The sequence below is a fragment of the Ranitomeya imitator genome, chromosome 5 (assembly GCF_032444005.1).
Source record: "Ranitomeya imitator isolate aRanImi1 chromosome 5, aRanImi1.pri, whole genome shotgun sequence".
Classification (NCBI taxonomy): domain Eukaryota; kingdom Metazoa; phylum Chordata; class Amphibia; order Anura; family Dendrobatidae; genus Ranitomeya; species Ranitomeya imitator.
This window is the reverse complement of record NC_091286.1, coordinates 684,559,619-684,579,193: the sequence shown is the minus strand read 5'-3', so window position 1 is coordinate 684,579,193 and position 19,575 is coordinate 684,559,619. Positions and strand designations below refer to the sequence as shown.

Genomic DNA, 19,575 nt, shown 5'->3' with positions numbered 1-19,575 from the left:
TCTCCACGTATTTCCAGTCTAAGACAACCCTTTATTTACAGCACACAGAATATGTAACACAGATACACAGGGCAGGCCAATAGGAAAACAGCAGGCCAGACATACATTACAATAGCCGCAGGGGGCCAGAGCCTGCCGATATTTACTGTGGGAATTACAAAGGTGGGGGGAGGTCAGAAAGTGAATATCTTGTCCAGGGGCGCAGCCTGTGGACTGATGCATTTCACATGGAAACTATTATACATACATATACTGCATAACATTCTTGGTGCTGGGGGGTTCTGTAACACGGCTCCCCTTTTCAGCGACGCGATCGGCATACACAGTCTGATCCTTAACGGATCGGTTTGGGGATGACCGAAGTTTATGGGGTTGGTACGAGTTCCGTTTGTCGACTTAGTCCATCGGCGTTACCGTTTTGTTTGCCGGGTCTGTAGTGGATGGTGAAGTCCAGAGGTTGTAGGGTTAAACTCCACCACAGCAATCTAACGTTGTCTCCGGAGACCCGATTAAGCCAGACTAGGGGATTATGGTCCGGTAGGAGGGAAAACTGTTGGCCATACAAATATGGTTGTAACTTTTTGAGTGCCCATACTATTGCCAGGCACTCCTTCTCGATGGCCGCATAGCTCACTTCACGGGGCAGTAGTTTCCGACTCAGGTAAGCTACCGGGTGTTCTTGGCCGTCCGGCCCGACTTGGCTTAGTACTGCCCCCAATCCAAACATAGAAGCGTCTGTGTGGACCAGGAAACGTTTAGTTGGATCGGGTGCGGCCAATACAGGGGTATTGGTGAGGGCGTCCTTTAGCTGGCGGAAGGCTTCCTCACACTCTGGGGGTCCAGGTTACCTGGCGGGGTTGGTTCTTACGGGTCAGATCAGTGAGGGGCTTGGCTACGCTGCTGTAATTGGGAACGAATTTCCTGTAATGCCCCGCTGTCCCTAGAAACGCCATGACCTGGGTTTTAGTGCGTGGGGTGGGCCATTTGGCTATGGCCTCAATCTTGGCTGGTTCTGGTCTCTGTTTCCCACTTCCCACCCAATGCCCTAAATACTGAACCTCTGCTTTGCCCACGTGACACTTGTTTGGGTTCAGGGTGATTCCGGCCTTGTGGATCCTGTCTAATACTGTCTCTAGGTGATTTAGATGCTCTTCCCATGTCGCGCTGTAGATGGCGATGTCATCCAGGTAGGCACACGCATAGTCCTGGAGACCATCCAGAAGCCGGTCAGCCAGCCTCGAAGGTCGCCGGGGCAGTCTTCATCCCGAATGGCATAACTCGAAACTGGAATAGGCCAAACGGGGTGACAAATGCCGACTTGGGAATAGCATCAGGACTAAGGGGAATCTGCCAGTAGCCTTTGCATAGATCGATGGTGGTCAAATACTTTGCCCCTGCCAGCCGGACTAACAAGTCATCCACACGCGGCATGGGATACGCATCCGTCACTGTTTTCTCATTGAGCTTACGATAGTCTACACAAAACCGTGTAGTCCCATCCTTCTTGGGCACCAACACTACGGGGGATGCCCAGGGACTATCTGACTCTTCAATGACCCCTAAACGCAACATCTCTTGTATATCGTCGCATCCCTTCTCGTACAGACTCAGGGACGCGGAAGGGGGGTTGTCGCAGGGGGGTCTGATCCTGGGTCTCAATTTTGTGTTGTGCCAGGTGAGTGTACTCCTCCACCTGCTGTCTCTCCTGGGGACCTAAGTCTTCACCCCAGTGTACCTGGTCCCATGTTTTAGACTGAGTCCTCTCCCCTAAGACATCAGGCAAGGGAAGTCCGGCTAAATCCTCTGCTTCAGGTGCACAGATGGCCACTACCTCTTCAAGGCGCTCCCGATAGGGCTTCAGCATATTCACGTGGAACATGCGGATAACCCTGGGGTCGTCACAATCGGCGACATTATAGGTGGTGTTGCCTATTTTCCCCACTACCTGGTAGGGCCCCTGCCATGCAGCTTGGAACTTGTTCTGCCTAGTGGGCTCTAACACCAGGACCTTCTGCCCCATTTCCAAGGTGCGCTCTCTGGCCCTCCGATCGTACCATACGCGCTGGCGCCGCTGGGCCACCTGCATGTTCCCACGTACAGCCTGGGTCAGCTCCTGTAGGCGGTCCCGGAATTCCGGCACATAGGGTACAATAGGAACCCCTTCTATGGTGCCCTCCCCTTCCCAGTGTTCTAGCACTAAGTCTAGGGGTCCCCTTACCCGTCTCCCGTATACCAGTTCGAATGGGGAGAACCCCGTGGATTCTTGGGGCACCTCTCGATAGGCAAACAGGAGGTGAGGCAAGAATTTCTCCCAGTCCCTGTAGGTCCTGGTATAAGTCCCAATGAGTTGTTTTAACGTCCCGTTAAAGTGTTCACACAACCAATTCATTTGCGGGTGGTACGGGGCGCTTCTAATGGACTTTACGCCGCACAGCTTCCACAGTTGGTTGGACATCTCTGCTGTAAACTGGGTACCCTGGTCTGAGAAAATCTCCCGGGGAAATCCAACCCGTGAGAGAACCTGGAGCAGGGCAGCCGCCACCGTCTCTGCCAGTATGTTAGGTAACGCAACCGCCTCTGGATACCGTGTAGCATAATCTACCACTGTCAATATATACCTTTTCCCTGACGGACTGGGTTTGGCTAACGGCCCTATCAGATCGACCGCTACTCGGCTAAATGGTTCCTTCACAATGGGGAGGGGGCGTAATTTGGCCTTGCATCGATCTCCCCTCTTGCCAATGCGCTGGCAACTGTCACAGGTCTGGCAGTATTGACGAACATCATAGGTTACCCCCGGCCAAAAGAAGTTTTGTGTCAGACGATGCCTGATGAGACTGACGTCGAAGTGCCCGGCCAAGGGTATGTCATGAGAGATTCGCAGTAACTCCTGCCTATACTTCTTGGGAACTACCAGCTGTCGTTTGATAGTGGGGCTCGTCCCTGTGTGGTGCTGCTCTGTGATCCGGTAGAGGAGTCCCTGCTTCCATTTAAACTGTTCCCCTTCCAGTACCCCTCTCCCCTCTTGTGTCTTCCCACGATATCCCTCCAATGAAGGATCCTCAAGTAACTCCCTCTTAAATTCATCTGGGGTGGCCCAAGAAATGTGTCTGGCTATGTGAATACGTGTAGGGCTGGGAGGTCTTACCTGGGCCTCCTCTGAGTGTGATTCCGCCTCCTCAGCTCGAGCTTGTCCCCGGGTGGTCACAGGATATGTCTCAGCCAGAGGGGCAACCGGGAAGGCAGACAACATGGGCCCCAAGTAATTTCCCAGCAAAACGTCTGCAGGCAAATCCTCCATCAAGCCGACCTCAACAAGGCCATCCCCGACTCCCCAGTTCAGGTGAATCCTGGCAGTGGGCAGCCGATGTATGGCTCCCCCTGCTACACGGACTGCCACTGTCCGGTCCGTCTTCTCTTGGTCCCGGATGAGATGAGGCTTCACAAGGGTCAAAGTTGCTCCGGAATCTCTTAGTCCCTGCATGCGTTGCCCATTAACCCACACGACCTGTCGATGCTGTTGTCGATTATCTGCCCGGGCTGCCTGCACGGGGTCTACTTCATGCAGCACTTCCTCCATGTCTTCCACCCCTTGGTTAGTTGTAGCCCCCAATGCCGGGTCAGCTTTACCTTGGTAGCAGGGTACAATGGCCCGGCGGAAGGTAGCTGTTCCCGCCTTTGGCCACTGGGTATGCTGAGTCCGGTTGGGACATTGTCTTTGCAGGTGGCCCAGCTGACGGCAGGTGTGGCATCGCGCCCTAGGCGAACTGTGGTAGGCCGGGTTTCTAGCTGGTCCCCCTACAATCTTCAGTGGTTTGGGGCCCTCCAGGTCCATGGGCGGACCCCTAGTGACCATCTTTGATCCGGACAACTGAGGCCTCCTGGCATCATGATGTTCATCGGCCAGACGAGCGGCTTCCTCAAGAGTCATTGGCCGCCTGTCCCGAAGCCATTCCTGTGTCTCGGGGTTTAGTCCATTAAAGAATCGTTCTAACAAGAAGAGCTGGAGGACGTCCTCCTTAGTGGTTGCTTGGCTCCCTTGTACCCACTGTAGCAGTGACCGCCGTAATTTACAGGCCCATTCAGCGTGGGTATCGGGTTACTCGTTTTATAAGTCCTCGGAACTTTTGGCGGTATGCCTCTGGTGTCAGCGCATACCGGGCCAAGATCACTTCTTTGATCTGCTCATAGTCCATACAGTCTGCATCGGGTACCGTGCGATAGGCGTCCGCTGCCCGGCCTGTCAGCTTGCTGGCCAGAATCTGAACCCATTCCTCCGGCTTCACTTGATGAAGGGCACACTGCCGCTCAAAGTCCTGCAGAAAGCCATCAATGTCTTCCTCTGCCTCCCCCCCCAACTGTCGGAAGGCATTATACTGGATCTTTTTGTGGCTTACTGTTGAAGGTACCTGAGCGGAGGCCAGAGCTCCCCTTGCTCGCTGACTCTCCTCTCTCCGCTCTGCCATCTCCATCTTGGCCAGCTCCACTTTGGTCCGCTCTGCCATCTCCATCTTGGCTAGCTCTATCCTGGTCCGCTCGGGCATCTCTTCCTTCAGATCAGTACGCACATCAGCCATCACCTCTCGTATGATCTCTACTGCAGGGTTTGGGCCATAGAACGCCAGTCTGTTCTTTACCTCCCTCTGGAATTCAGTCTCCTCCACGTTCACATTGGGGGGCGCTGCACTGTCGTGTTCCATGATGGCTGCTATCAAATCCGCTTTTGTTTTGTTGCTGGCGATTAACCCTCAGGCTTCCACCAGATCTTTTAATGTAGTTCTCTTTAACTTCTGGTAGTAGTCTTCCATTCATTCCTTTCCTCCTGTAGAAGGGGTATCCCGCTGTCTGCCACCAGTGTAACGGGGTCTACCAAGCTGTGGTACCTCTTACAGCACCCCCCGTGTTTCAGGAGGTCCACTATGCTTTTGCTAGATTCTGAATGAAGGACGCTGGCAGGAATTTCTTGATTACGTGAGAACATATAAAAGCTGACTGCTTCTCCATGTATTTCCAGTCTAAGAACACCCTTTATTTACAGCACACAGAATATATAACACAGATACACAGGGCAGGCCAATAAAAAAACAGCAGGCCAGACATACATTACAATAGCCGCAGGGGGCTGGAGCCTGCCGATATTTACTGTGGGAATTACAAAGGTGGGGGGAGGTCAGAAAGTGAATATCTTGTCCAGGGGCGCAGCCTGTGGACTGATGCATTTCACATGGAAACTATTATACATACTGTACATATACTGCATAACATTCTTGGTGCTGGGGGGTTCTGTAACAGACATTAATGACTTCACGTGATCTAGACTGTATGCTTCTGTTAATACATCCCAGAATTGTACTTGCCTTTGTTGCTGCTGCATCACACTGTTGACTCATGTTAAGTCTGTGATCTATTAGTATACCCAAGTCTTTTTCACATGTGCTGTTGCTTAGCCCTATTCCTCCCATTCTGTAAATGCTTTTTTTCCTTTTTATTGCCCAGATGTAGTACTTTCCATTTTTCTCTGTTAAACACCAGATAACTGCTGCCCACTGCTCCAGTTTATTTATATATTTTTGTATCCTCTCCCTCTTTTTAGTATTAGCACACACGGATATATGGTTGTGGGACTACCTTCAGCTTTAGCCCCCTGGAGACACCGGACACTAGCAGTAGACCCCCGTCTGGCACGTTGCAGCTCTGCACTATGTGGTCATTAGCACCGGCTCATGGTCTTGGCACAGCAGGCAGCAGCCGCCATGAGCTCATGGACACAGATGTTACAGAGGAATCCTGAAGAAGCCGTGGAGGAACAATCTGGAGGACACATTCCATGTCCTGCCCTGGAGAGGTCAATCAATCAGCTGGACCACAGAGGATGACTAAGTGGCCGCCTCATCCAGAATGTGAGGAGGAAGGGGGACGGGGTCCCTATAAAAGTGATCTTGGTCTTTGGGAGAATAGAGCCAGGACTGGGATATTGGGTTATTCACAGTTCAAGGACAGAGGTCAAGTGGCCAGATGCCAAGGAAGCAGATGACACCGGATGTGGAGAGTCACAGACCGACACTGATACTACAGGGAGATCCCTGCATGCGGAGGAGATGTATGAATGCTGGCAGTGAACACGCAAAGCTGAGGATTTGTTACATTGCATCTTGTCTTCATAATGCATTGTGAGCTAAACAAGCTGATGCCTTCTACCCGTTACAATGTAAGTGATATGCTCTGTGGGGTCCCACAATGGAAAAAAATGCAGGAAAAGGTCATTATTGGTCCGAGCTATGCAAGACACCCATAAGCTGCAGTGTGGTAGCTGCTGACTCGGCCGTCACCCTCCCCCTGCACTGACAGAGCAAGCACCGCAAGAATCACCGCTGCAGGCAGCAGAGGAAGTGTCAGACGGGAAGAAAAAGAACTATGAGAAATTCTGAAAAAATGAGGTGACAAAACACAAGAAAATGTGCTGACTGCACCATGAAACCAGCTAATACAATACAAGGCATATAACTAATCTCCTGAAAGGCTCCGTGCTGCTGAGCGCAGCTCCTCATGCTTAGTTAAGATCCTTTTCCATGAGAAAATGATCAGCAGCGCCTCGCTCCGTGACGCGGGGCACAGCAGCGCCTCGCTCCGTGACGCGGGGCACAGCAGCGCCTCGCTCCGTGACGCGGGGCACAGCAGCGCCTCGCTCCGTGACGCGGGGCACAGCAGCGCCTCGCTCCGTGACGCGGGGCACAGCAGCGCCTCGCTCCGTGACGCGGGGCACAGCAGCGCCTCGCTCCGTGACGCGGGGCACAGCAGCGCCTCGCTCCGTGACGCGGGGCACAGCAGCGCCTCGCTCCGTGACGCGGGGCACAGCAGCGCCTCGCTCCGTGACGCGGGGCACAGCAGCGCCTCGCTCCGTGACGCGGGGCACAGCAGCGCCTCGCTCCGTGACGCGGGGCACAGCAGCGCCTCGCTCCGTGACGCGGGGCACAGCAGCGCCTCGCTCCGTGACGCGGGGCACAGCAGCGCCTCGCTCCGTGACGCGGGGCACAGCAGCGCCTCGCTCCGTGACGCGGGGCACAGCAGCGCCTCGCTCCGTGACGCGGGGCACAGCAGCGCCTCGCTCCGTGACGCGGGGCACAGCAGCGCCTCGCTCCGTGACGCGGGGCACAGCAGCGCCTCGCTCCGTGACGCGGGGCACAGCAGCGCCTCGCTCCGTGACGCGGGGCACAGCAGCGCCTCGCTCCGTGACGCGGGGCACAGCAGCGCCTCGCTCCGTGACGCGGGGCACAGCAGCGCCTCGCTCCGTGACGCGGGGCACAGCAGCGCCTCGCTCCGTGACGCGGGGCACAGCAGCGCCTCGCTCCGTGACGCGGGGCACAGCAGCGCATCGCTCCGTGACGCGGGGCACAGCAGCGCATCGCTCCGTGACGCGGGGCACAGCAGCGCATCGCTCCGTGACGCGGGGCACAGCAGCGCCTCGCTACGTGACGCGGGGCACAGCAGCGCCTCGCTACGTGAAGCGGGGCACAGCAGCGCATCGCTACGTGACGCGGGGCACAGCAGCGCATCGCTACGTGACGCGGGGCACAGCAGCGCATCGCTACGTGACGCGGGGCACAGCAGCGCATAGCTACGTGACGCGGGGCACAGCAGCGCATCGCTACGTGACGCTGGGCACAGCAGCGCATCGCTCCGTGACGCGGGGCACAGCAGCGCATCGCTCCGTGACGCGGGGCACAGCAGCGCATCGCTCCGTGACGCGGGGCACAGCAGCGCATCGCTCCGTGACGCGGGGCACAGCAGCGCATCGCTCCGTGACGCGGGGCACAGCAGCGCATCGCTCCGTGACGCGGGGCACAGCAGCGCATCGCTCCGTGACGCGGGGCACAGCAGCGCATCGCTCCGTGACGCGGGGCACAGCAGCGCATCGCTCCGTGACGCGGGGCACAGCAGCCCATCAACTTTTACAAAATCATTTGGTGCTCGTTATGTGTAAATCCACCTCAGCTCACAAGCACACTCCTCTCCTGAACTACTTTGTGCAGCTGTGACCACTGCACCTCCCATTACACGTACTACGCTAACATTTGCCACTTCTATAACTCAGCGGAATGATCTTTCCTGGAAACATAGAAATACAGCACGACATGGCTGACATTTTCACAAATGATATCAGCAGAGAGGGAGACCACGTACCGCAGACTGAACATCAGTAATAGTGTGCGTGAGGATGATGTTGAAAACTGCGTGTGACCGGCTACTCTCCTCGTTCATGTTGGTCGCTGCTACAGTGCGGGATTTGTTCCCTTCTGACATAAGAGACTCAATGTCCTGGAAGTAAAAAATAATGTCAATGAGAGGAGTTGTTTATAAAGGGTTAAACCACTAAAAACATATTACAGACCCCAAAATAAGATCTGTATATGGTGTCTGGCATCCAGCTGAAAAGGACTCAATGGAGGAGAGTTGTAATGCTCCTCCTACACATCCTTTTCAGTTCAATCCCAGGCACAGAACACAGTCATTAGCACCCACGCATACATCTTGCTAAAATCTCCACTACCAAGCTAAAAATAAAGTTACTGCTCGCCACATGAGTCAATCAGGTCGGCAGCCCAGCTAAGTCATCAACGGCAGAGAGAATACTTACCCTGTAACTGGTGACCGCTAGCTTAGAGAGTCCATCCACATACGGACCGAGAACCTTGTGCTCCCGAACTTTAAGAGACTGTCTGCTTCTGTGGGGAAACCAGAAAAACTGAATTGTTACAATGTAGACGACACAGTATAGCGGTCATGACAAAGGGCATAATGCCGCCTCCTAGCACCTTCTGCCATAAGTGGCATGGCTTTACTTGTCTTCGATGAGGCTTTATAAGCCAAACTGACACTTTATTAAGACATATTTACCCTTTCGGGTCGAGTAGATCGCGGACTTTTTCATTGTAGATTTCCATGAAAGAAACCTCCACTTTAAAGCTCAATTCATCGCTCTCGGCTTTTTGAGTTCTTTCGAACAGTGTGCTGCATAGTCTGGGAATCAGGCCGGGCTGGTCCGCTGTGCCCATCATAGTGTAGGACTTCCCTGAGCCTGCAAGAGAGAAAAGATGGGAAAAAACCACATTCACCACAAGTAACAAGAAAGCATAGAATGAGCAATTTATAAATGCTACATATAAAAAGTCTCAGCATACTAACTTAATTCCTGTGCATAAGGGGAGTATCATAGTAGTCACATTCTTGTACATAGGGGACAGTATTATAGTAGATATATTCAGGTACATAGGAGGAGTATTATAGTAGTTATATTCTGGTACATAGGGGGTAGTATTATAAAGTAATTATATTCTGGTATATAGGGGGCAATATTATTGTAATTATATTCTTGTACATAGGGGCAGTATTATAGTAGTTATATTCTTGTACATAGGGGCAGTATTATAGTAGTTATATTCTTGTACATAGGAGCAGTATTATACTAGTTATATTCTTGTACATGGGGCAGTATTATAGTAGTTATATTCTTGTACATAGGGGTAGTATTATAGTAGTTATATTCTTGTACATAGGGGCAGTATTATAGTAGTTATATTCTTGTACATAGGGACAATTTTATAGCAGTTATATTCTTGTACATGGGGCAGTATTATAGTAGTTATATTCTTGTACATAGGGACAATTTTATAGCAGTTATATTCTTGTACATGGGGCAGTATTATAGTAGTTATATTATTGTACATAGGAGCAGTATTATAGTAGTTATATTCTTGTACATAGGAGCAGTATTATAGTAGTTATATTCTTGTACATTGGGGCAGTATTATAGTAGTTATATTCTTGTACATAGGAGCAGTATTATAGTAGTTATATTCTTGTACATAGGAGCAGTATTATAGTAGTTATATTCTTGTACATTGGGGCAGTATTATAGTAGTTATATTCTTGTACATTGGAGCAGTATTATAGTAGTTATATTCTTGTACATTGGAGCAGTATTATAGTAGTTATATTCTTGTCCATAGGAGCAGTATTATAGTAGTTATATTCTTGTACATTGGAGCAGTATTATAGTAGTTATATTCTTGTACACGGGCAGTATTATAGTAGTTATATTCTTGTATATAGGGTAAGTATTATAGTAGTTATTCTCTTGTACATAGGAGCAGTATTATAGCAGTTATATTCCTGTAGATAGGGGGCAGTATTATAGTAGTTATAGTCTTGTACATTGGAGCAGTATTATAGTAGTTATATTCTTGTCCATAGGAGCAGTACTATAGTAGTTATATTCTTGTACATTGGAGCAGAATTATAGTAGTTATATTCTTGTACACAGGGGCAGTATTATAGTAGTTATATTCTTGTATATAGGGTCAGTATTATAGTAGTTATTCTCTTGTACATAGGAGCAGTATTATAGCAGTTATATTCCTGTAGATAGGGGGCAGTATTATAGTAGTTATAGTCTTGTACATTGGAGCAGTGTCACAGGGTCCTTCTCCGGTGCCACGCAATCAACAGAGCTAGAGTATAGTAAACAGTTCCATGACCTTTATTTAGGCAAAAATACGAAAGGTCCATATTCGATCCACCACACTAAGGATAAAATAGTCCAGAACACGAATGCAGTTCAGTAACAGGATAAAAGTTCAACAATCCAGCAGACAGAGGATAGCATAGTCCATATACTCTTCTTTCTCTCTGAGATGCTGTGTACACATCATCATTCCACACAGGACTGATCTGTGTCTCACCTCCCTGATATTTTAAAAGTCCCCCTCCTCATTCACAGGTCAGGAGGGGAAAGGTCTCAGGGGCTCAGTGTTTCAACAAGTTAGGTCAACATGTCAATAGCATATTAGCAAACAATACAGAACTGTGGGGGCTGATATCAGATGGCAGCAACAGCCATTCATCAATTAGCAAAAAACTCCTTCTACAAGAGAACACCATGAAAATAAGTAAAATAGAAATATACACAAAAATAATACCCACATAGCATATCACACCATCACAAGCAGTATTATAGTATATTCTTGTACATTGGAGCAGTATTATAGTAGTTATATTCTTGTACATAGGGGCAGTATTATAGTAGTTATATTCTTGTGCATAGTGGGCAGTATTATAGTAGTTATATTCTTGTACATAGGAGCAGTATTATAGTAGTTATATTCTTGTACATAGGAGGCAGTATTATAGTAGTTATATTCTTGTACATAGGAGGCAGTATTATAGTAGTTATATTCTTGTACATAAGGGCAGTTTTATAGTTATATTCTTGTCCATAGGGGACAGTATTATGGTAGTTATATTCTTGTACATAGAGGCAGTATTATAGTAGTTATATTCTTGTACATAGGGAGCAGTATTATAGTAGTTATATTCTTGTATATAGCAGCAGTATTATAGTAGTTATATTCTTGTACATAGGGGCAGTATTATAGTAGTTATATTCTTGTACATAGGAGCAGTATTATAGTAGTTATATTCTTGTACATAGGGGCAGTATTATAGTAGTTATATTCTTGTACATAGGAGCAGTATTATAGTAGTTATATTCTTGTACATAGAGGCAGTATTATAGTAGTTATATTCTTGTACATAGAGGCAGTATTATAGTAGTTATATTCTTGTATATAGCAGCAGTATTATAGTAGTTATATTCTTGTACATAGGGGACAGTATTATAGTAGTTATATTCTTGTACATAGGAGCAGTATTATAGTAGTTATATTCTTGTACATAGGAGCAGTATTATAGTAGTTATATTCTTGTACATAGGGAGCAGTATTATAGTAGTTATATTCTTGTACATAGGAGAAGTATTATAGTAATTATATTCTTGTACATAAGGGCAGTATTATAGTAGTTATATTCTTGTACATAGGGGCAGCATTATAGTAGTTATATTCTTGTACATAGGAGCAGTATTATAGTAGTTATATCCTTGTACATAGGAGCAGTATTATAGTAGTTATATTCTTGTACATAGAGGCAGTATTATAGTAGTTATATTCTTGTACATAGGGGACAGTATTATAGTAGTTATATTCTTGTACATAGGGAGCAGTATTATAGTAGTTATATTCTTGTACATAGGAGCAGTATTATAGTAGTTATATTCTTGTACATAGGAGCAGTATTATAGTAGTTATATTCTTGTACATAGGAGCAGTATTATAGTAGTTATATTCTTGTACATAGAGGCAGTATTATAGTAGTTATATTCTTGTACATAGGAGAAGTATTATAGTAGTTATATTCTTGCACATAAGGGCAGTATTATAGTAGTTATATTCTTGTACATAGGGGCAGCATTATAGTAGTTATATTCTTGTACATAGGAGCAGCATTATAGTAGTTATATTCTTGTACATAGGAGCAGTATTATAGTAGTTATATTCTTGTACATAGGAGCAGTATTATAGTAGTTATATTCTTGTACATAGGAGCAGTATTATAGTAGTTATATTCTTGTACATAGGAGCAGTATTATAGTAGTTATATTCTTGTACATAGGAGCAGTATTATAGTAGTTATATTCTTGTACATAGGAGCAGTATTATAGTAGTTATATTCTTGTACATAGAGGCAGTATTATGGTAGTTATATTCTTGTACATAGAGGCAGTATTATAGTAGTTATATTCTTGTACATAGGGAGCAGTATTATAGTAGTTATATTCTTGTATATAGCAGCAGTATTATAGTAGTTATATTCTTGTACATAGGGGCAGTATTATAGTAGTTATATTCTTGTACATAGGAGCAGTATTATAGTAGTTATATTCTTGTACATAGGGGCAGTATTATAGTAGTTATATTCTTGTACATAGGAGCAGTATTATAGTAGTTATATTCTTGTACATAGAGGCAGTATTATAGTAGTTATATTCTTGTACATAGAGGCAGTATTATAGTAGTTATATTCTTGTATATAGCAGCAGTATTATAGTAGTTATATTCTTGTACTTAGGGGACAGTATTATAGTAGTTATATTCTTGTACATAGGAGCAGTATTATAGTAGTTATATTCTTGTACATAGGAGCAGTATTATAGTAGTTATATTCTTGTACATAGGAGAAGTATTATAGTAGTTATATTCTTGTACATAGGAGAAGTATTATAGTAATTATATTCTTGTACATAAGGGCAGTATTATAGTAGTTATATTCTTGTACATAGGAGCAGTATTATAGTAGTTATATTCTTGTACATAGAGGCAGTATTATAGTAGTTATATTCTTGTACATAGGATCAGTATTATAGTAGTTATATTCTTGTACATAGGAGCAGTATTATAGTAGTTATATTCTTGTACATAGGAGCAGTATTATAGTAGTTATATTCTTGTACATAGGGGCAGTATTATAGTAGTTATATTCTTGTACATAGGGAGCAGTATTATAGTATGTATGTTCTTGTATATTGGAGGAAGTAAAATTGCACTTACCGGTTTGACCGTAGGCAAAGATACAGGCATTGTACCCCTCAAAGGCATTCTGGAGAATATTTTCACCAAGGCACTGGAAAACAACATCTTGTCCTATGGAAGAAAAATAAATATACGTATTGGCCTGATAAATGTATACACCAGGTAGACAGTGGGAAGACACATTTTCCCTCCTGACTAGTTCTCTCTAGAAACCTATATGGCCAGTGCAGCCATTGGAGTCAGCAGACCGGGAGGGAGGTTCTGGTCATGAATTTGCTCCCCCATTCTCCTTGGGATGTTCCTGGTATTGCAGCTCAGGCCCCGTCAAGTTATTTAATACCAGACACAAGCCGTGTGCACCTGGTCCCAGAAAATGAAAATATCCTCACTATGTTACACTGAATTCTTCTGGACAAGTTCCTTATATGTGGAGACATCACATTACCTGCAAATTTCTCTGTAACAGACTCGTCCATGGACCAGAAGCAGTGATCGTAAGCAAAGACCTAGAGAGAAAAAGGGATAAGTAACATTAAATCAACTGGATATGGACTCCCATCAATAATGGCACCCACCTCCGTATTCACTGAGTCACACTCCTGTGCCAGAACCTCTTCATTGTTCATATCAAGCTCAGGCAAACTATCCTGCACTCTGAGCCAGGCGGAGCAACAATTACGGTAAAAAATAACTTCTTTCCTCACTGAGCCAGGCACAAAAGAGAACTTATTTATTCACTGGACCAACAACAAAAGAGATCTCCTGTACTCACTAAGCCAGACACAACAGAGAACTTATCTTTTTTGCCAGGCTTACGGGGTACAGAAGTTCTGTTTTGTGCCTGGCTCAGAGATTACAGAACTTCTGTACTCACTGGACCAAGTACAAAAGAGAACTCCTGTACTCACTGAGCCAGGCACAAAAGAGAACTCCTGTACTCACTGAGCCAGGTACAAAAGAGAACTCCTGTACTCACTGAGCCAGGCACAAAAGAGAACTCCTGTACTCACTGAGCCAGGTACAAAAGAGAACTCCTGTACTCAATGAGCCAGGCACAAAAGAGAACTCCTGTACTCACTGAGCCAGGTACAAAAGAGAACTCCTGTACTCACTGAGCCAGACACAAAAGAGAACTCCTGTACTCACTGAGCCAGACACAAAAGAGAACTCCTGTACTCACTGGACCAAGGACAAAAGAGAACTCCTGTACTCACTGAGCCAGGCACAAAACAGAACTCCTGTACTCACTGAGCCAGGTACAAAAGAGAACTCCTGTACTCACTGAGCCAGACACAAAAGAGAACTCCTGTACTCACTGAGCCAGACACAAAAGAGAACTCCTGTACTCACTGGACCAAGGACAAAAGAGAACTCCTGTACTCACTGAGCCAGACACAAAAGAGAACTCCTGTACTCACTGGACCAAGGACAAAAGAGAACTCCTGTACTCACTGAGCCAGGTACAAAAGAGAACTCCTGTACTCACTGAGCCAGACACAAAAGAGAACTCCTGTACTCACTGAGCCAGACACAAAAGAGAACTCCTGTACTCACTGGACCAAGGACAAAAGAGAACTCCTGTACTCACTGAGCCAGACACAAAAGAGAACTCCTGTACTCACTGAGCCAGACACAAAAGAGAACTCCTGTACTAACTGAGCCAGGCACAAAAGATAACTCCTGTACTCACTGAGCCAGGCACAAAAGAGAACTCCTGTACTCACTGAGCCGGACACAAAAGATAACTCCTGTACTCACTGAGCCAGACACAAAAGAGAAATCCTGTACTCACTGGACCAAGGACAAACGAGAACTCCTGTACTCACTGAGCCAGACACAAAAGAGAACTCCTGTACTCACTGGACCAAGGACAAAAGAGAACTCCTGTACTCACTGAGCCAGGCACAAAACAGAACTCCTGTACTCACTCAGCCAGGTACAAAAGAGAACTCCTGTACTCACTGAGCCAGACACAAAAGAGAACTCCTGTACTCACTGAGCCAGACACAAAAGAGAACTCCTGTACTCACTGGACCAAGGACAAAAGAGAACTCCTGTACTCACTGAGCCAGGCACAAAACAGAACTCCTGTACTCACTGAGCCGGACACAAAAGAGAACTCCTGTACTCACTGGACCAAGGACAAAAGAGAACTCCTGTACTCACTGAGCCAGACACAAAAGAGAACTCCTGTACTCACTGGACCAAGGACAAAAGAGAACTCCTGTACTCACTGAGCCAGGCACAAAACAGAACTCCTGTACTCACTGAGCCAGGTACAAAAGAGAACTCCTGTACTCAGTGGACCAAGGACAAAAGAGAACTCCTGTACTCACTGAGCCAGGCACAAAAGAGAACTCCGGTATTCAATAAGTCAAGTACAAAACAGAACTGTACTCACCAAGCCAGGCACAAGGGAGAACTTATGTACTCACTGAGCCAGGCACAATAAATAATTGTTTACTCTCTGAACTAGGCACAAAAATGAACGTCTACACTTAAAATTCTGTAGTCTGCACACATTGCTGGACTATATGAGAAATACTAGGTAACTGAGTGCTCGGCCAGACTCACTGAGCCAGGTACTAGAAAACTTTCCTGCACAGTTCGCGCCAGGACAGAACACAGCTATGCTCTACTCTCTCTACAGTGACCTTTCTGCCATTTTATCTCCCCGGACACAGGTGACCCCGTCTATCCTCTCCTCACTTCTAGGGTGGCCTCTAATGAAGCAGAAGGGTGAACCAGTGCATAACCAGCGCACAACCAGTGCATAACCAGTGCATAACCGGAAGGCAGTGGGAAGGCGCTGCCGCTAATCATTTCTACTCATTACTTCACTTTTCCTTTCTGCAGGAAATGTTTTCATGACATCACATCCTCCAGACACATCATAAATCAGAGTATGGGGGGCAGCGCGGACCCCAGGACTGGGAGGTCATTGGACAGGAGCACAATGTATCTGGTGACATGTCCATAGCCCTGATCCCAGCAGATCCTCGCCCTCCGGGGGACGTCAGACTTTACTTACTTTTGGCTGGTTCCTGGGAGTTTCATGGAATCCATCGGAGAAGAAGGGAAGAAGCAAACAGAGGAAGCCATTAGTAAATATCCCCAGGCTAATCCCATAAGCACGCAGCGAAATCGAATATTATGTATACACAGCTGAAGTACACGTAGAGCGGAGGCTGCAACCTGACCATAAAAGCTGCACCTCACTAAACACAGAATCATTAGAAACAGATACAGAAATACCCATAGTAAACCCTACATCTACCCAAATCATCGCAGCGGCATGAAAAGCTCTGGTGCGCACTAGATGGAACAGGTGCCCTTTATACATGTCCCTCTCCGAATCCGTAGAATTGAGGCGATGATTAAAGGGCAGGTCCGGTCCTAATGGTGGCACTGGTGGAGTCTGGAGTCAACATCATGGGAGCGCCGGGCAGGAGGTGATGGCGTCATACACGTCGCTGCTGGGATTGTGGCTGCACTTCCTATTTAATCATTCGCTCCTCAGAGCGGCAGGTGAATGAGCACTTCCATTAATTGTTCCGTAATTACAGAGGAAATTAAGCCACGCACGTTCTTCCTATGGGAAATATGGATGTGACATTAACCCTACATGTCACAGGCTGCCGGGGCTGAAGTGTAGAACAAAGAGGTGACCGGAGCATTTGAAGAATGTGCCGAAACCTGACAAGTCTACGTCACTAACATAGCAGCAAAGCTGACCAGCAGCAGCCTCAGCAGGAACAAAGCTAACCTGCCGCAGCAGCAAAGCTGACCAGCCGCAGCCTCAGCAGGAACAAAGCTAACCCACCACAGCAGCAAAGCTAACGTGCAGCAGCAAAGCTAACCCACCGCACCTGCAGCAGCAAAGCTAACCCGCCACAGCAGCAAAGCTGACCAGCCGCAGCCTCAGCAGGAACAAAGCTAACCTGCCGCAGCAGCAAAGCTAACCAGCCGCAGCCTCAGCAGGAACAAAGCTAACCCACCACAGCAGCAAAGCTAACGTGCAGCAGCAAAGCTAACCCGCCACAGCAGCAAAGCTAAACCACCACAGCAGCAAAGCTAACCCGTTGCAGCAGCAAAGCTAACCCACCGCACCTGCAGCAGCAAAGCTAACCCACTGCACCTGCAGCAGCAAAGCTAGCCACTGCACCTGCAGCAGCAAAGCTAGCCCAACTGCACCTGCAGCAGCAAAGCTAGCCCAACTGCACCTGCAGCAGCAAAGCTAGCCCAACTGCACCTGCAGCAGCAAAGCTAGCCCAACTGCACCTGCAGCAGCAAAGCTAACCCACCACAGCAGCAAAGCTAACCCGCTGCAGCAGCAAAGCTAACCCACTGCACCTGCAGCAGCAATGCTAACCCACCACAGCAGCAAAGCTAACCCGCTGCAGCAGTAAAGCTAACCCACCGCACCTGCAGCAGCTAAGCTATCCCGCCACCACAGCAGCAAAGCTAACACGCCACAGCAAAGCTAACCCACCGCACTTGCAGCAGCAAAGCTAAACTGCCGCAGCAAAGCTAACCCACCATCACAGCAGCAAAGCTAACCCGCCGCACCTGCAGCAGCAAAGCTAACCCGTCACACCTGCAGCAGCAAAGCCAACCTGTCGCACCTGCAGCAGCAAAGCTAAACTGCCGGAGCAAAACTAAACAGCAGCAAAACTAACCATGGCACCTGTAGCAGCAAAGCTAACCCACCGCCACAGCAGCAAAGCTAACCCGCCGCACCTGCAACAGCAAAGCTAACCCGTCACACCTGCAACAGCAAAGCCAACCCGCCGCACCTGCAGCAGCAAAGCCAACCTACCGCAACTGCAGAAGCAAAGTCAACCCGCAGCTGCAAAACTAACCGCAGCACCTGCAGCAGCAAAGCTAACACACCGCACTTGCAGCAGCAAAGCTAAACTGCCGCAAAGCTAACCCGCAGCAGCAAAACTAACTGCGGCACCTGTAGCAGCAAAGCTAACCCGTCGCCACAGCAGCAAAGATAACCTGCCGCACCTGCAGAAGCAAAGCTAAACTGCCGCAGCAAAGCTAACAGCGGCACCTGCAGCAGCAAAGCTAACCCGCCGCCACAACAGCGAAGCTAACCAGAAGACGCACCTGCAGCAGCAAAGCTAACCCGCCGCACCTGCAGCAGCAAAGCCAACCTGCCGCACCTGCAGTAGCAAAGCTAACAGCGGCACCTTCTGCAGCAAAGCTAACCCGCCGTCACAGCAGCGAAGCTAACCCGCCGTCACAGCAGCGAAGCTAACCCGCCGTCACAGCAACGAAGCTAACCCGCCGTCACAGCAGCGAAGCTAACCCGCCGTCACAGCAGCGAAGCTAACCCGCCGCCAAAGCAGCGAAGCTAACCCGCCACAGCTGCGAAGCTAATCTGCCACAGCAGCGAAGCTAACCCGCGGCCACAGCAGCGAAGCTAACCAGCCGCCGCACCACCCTCCAGTTACCATAAGTTGAACATTCACTTCCTTACAGAATTGTATTTGGTTTCCACTTCCAATCTCATGGAAACAATCATGACAACCGCGCGTTATTGGAAAGTTCCTTACAATATAATGCTATGAAGAGGAAGATTTCCACTCTGGAGCCGCCCTACTACAGGGACGTCTAGACAGATGGGAGGAACACGGGCGTACTTTGCCCGGCCGCACGCAGCACGAGCCTGTCAGACCTGTAGGACACGAATTGCTGCGTCCGCTCTGCACAGGGACGTAGACTTTACTGCCACGAGCGGCACATGCAGCATGAAGTGCCCCCTGCACACTCCAGATCAGGACCTCCGTGCAGACTTCACAGATGTCAATCACTCCACAGACGAGGCGTGCAGACTAATGCAAAAGAACCCCAGAGCAAATAGCAAAAAGCCCTGTAAAACAGAATCTATAGGGCAGGGCTGGCTGTCACCGTACAGGTTGATCCTGGGATCTGGGGGCTGATTAGAGGGCATCTGATTGGTCCGTCCAGCCACAAATACCCCTACTTCTAGATGCATCACACATAGGGATGGGCAGTATTGCTCCGCCGATGAGACCAACAGTCTTCACCACAAAGTTACAATGTCCGTGGCTCTAAGTGATTAGTGTGACACTTTGTGTCTTATGTCGAGTCCTCGCTGTCATCCTGCGTCTGTGAGGTG

The 19,575-nt window shown here is 48.1% G+C and overlaps 1 protein-coding gene across 2 annotated transcripts in view; it reads right to left on the bottom strand.

Annotated features, from left to right (window-relative positions):
* KIF13B (kinesin family member 13B) overlaps nucleotides 1–19,575 on the bottom strand; it is a 225,706-nt gene that overhangs the window by 145,917 nt on the left and 60,214 nt on the right. For both annotated transcript variants that reach the window (XM_069728391.1, XM_069728392.1), the window contains exons 3-8: nucleotides 16,456–16,468; nucleotides 13,870–13,930; nucleotides 13,443–13,535; nucleotides 8,896–9,076; nucleotides 8,636–8,723; nucleotides 8,182–8,316 (exon numbers count right to left, since the gene is read on the bottom strand). In XM_069728391.1, coding sequence (XP_069584492.1) covers nucleotides 8,182–8,316; nucleotides 8,636–8,723; nucleotides 8,896–9,076; nucleotides 13,443–13,535; nucleotides 13,870–13,930; nucleotides 16,456–16,468 — 571 coding nt within the window. The remainder of the gene's footprint in view (nucleotides 1–8,181; nucleotides 8,317–8,635; nucleotides 8,724–8,895; nucleotides 9,077–13,442; nucleotides 13,536–13,869; nucleotides 13,931–16,455; nucleotides 16,469–19,575) is intronic.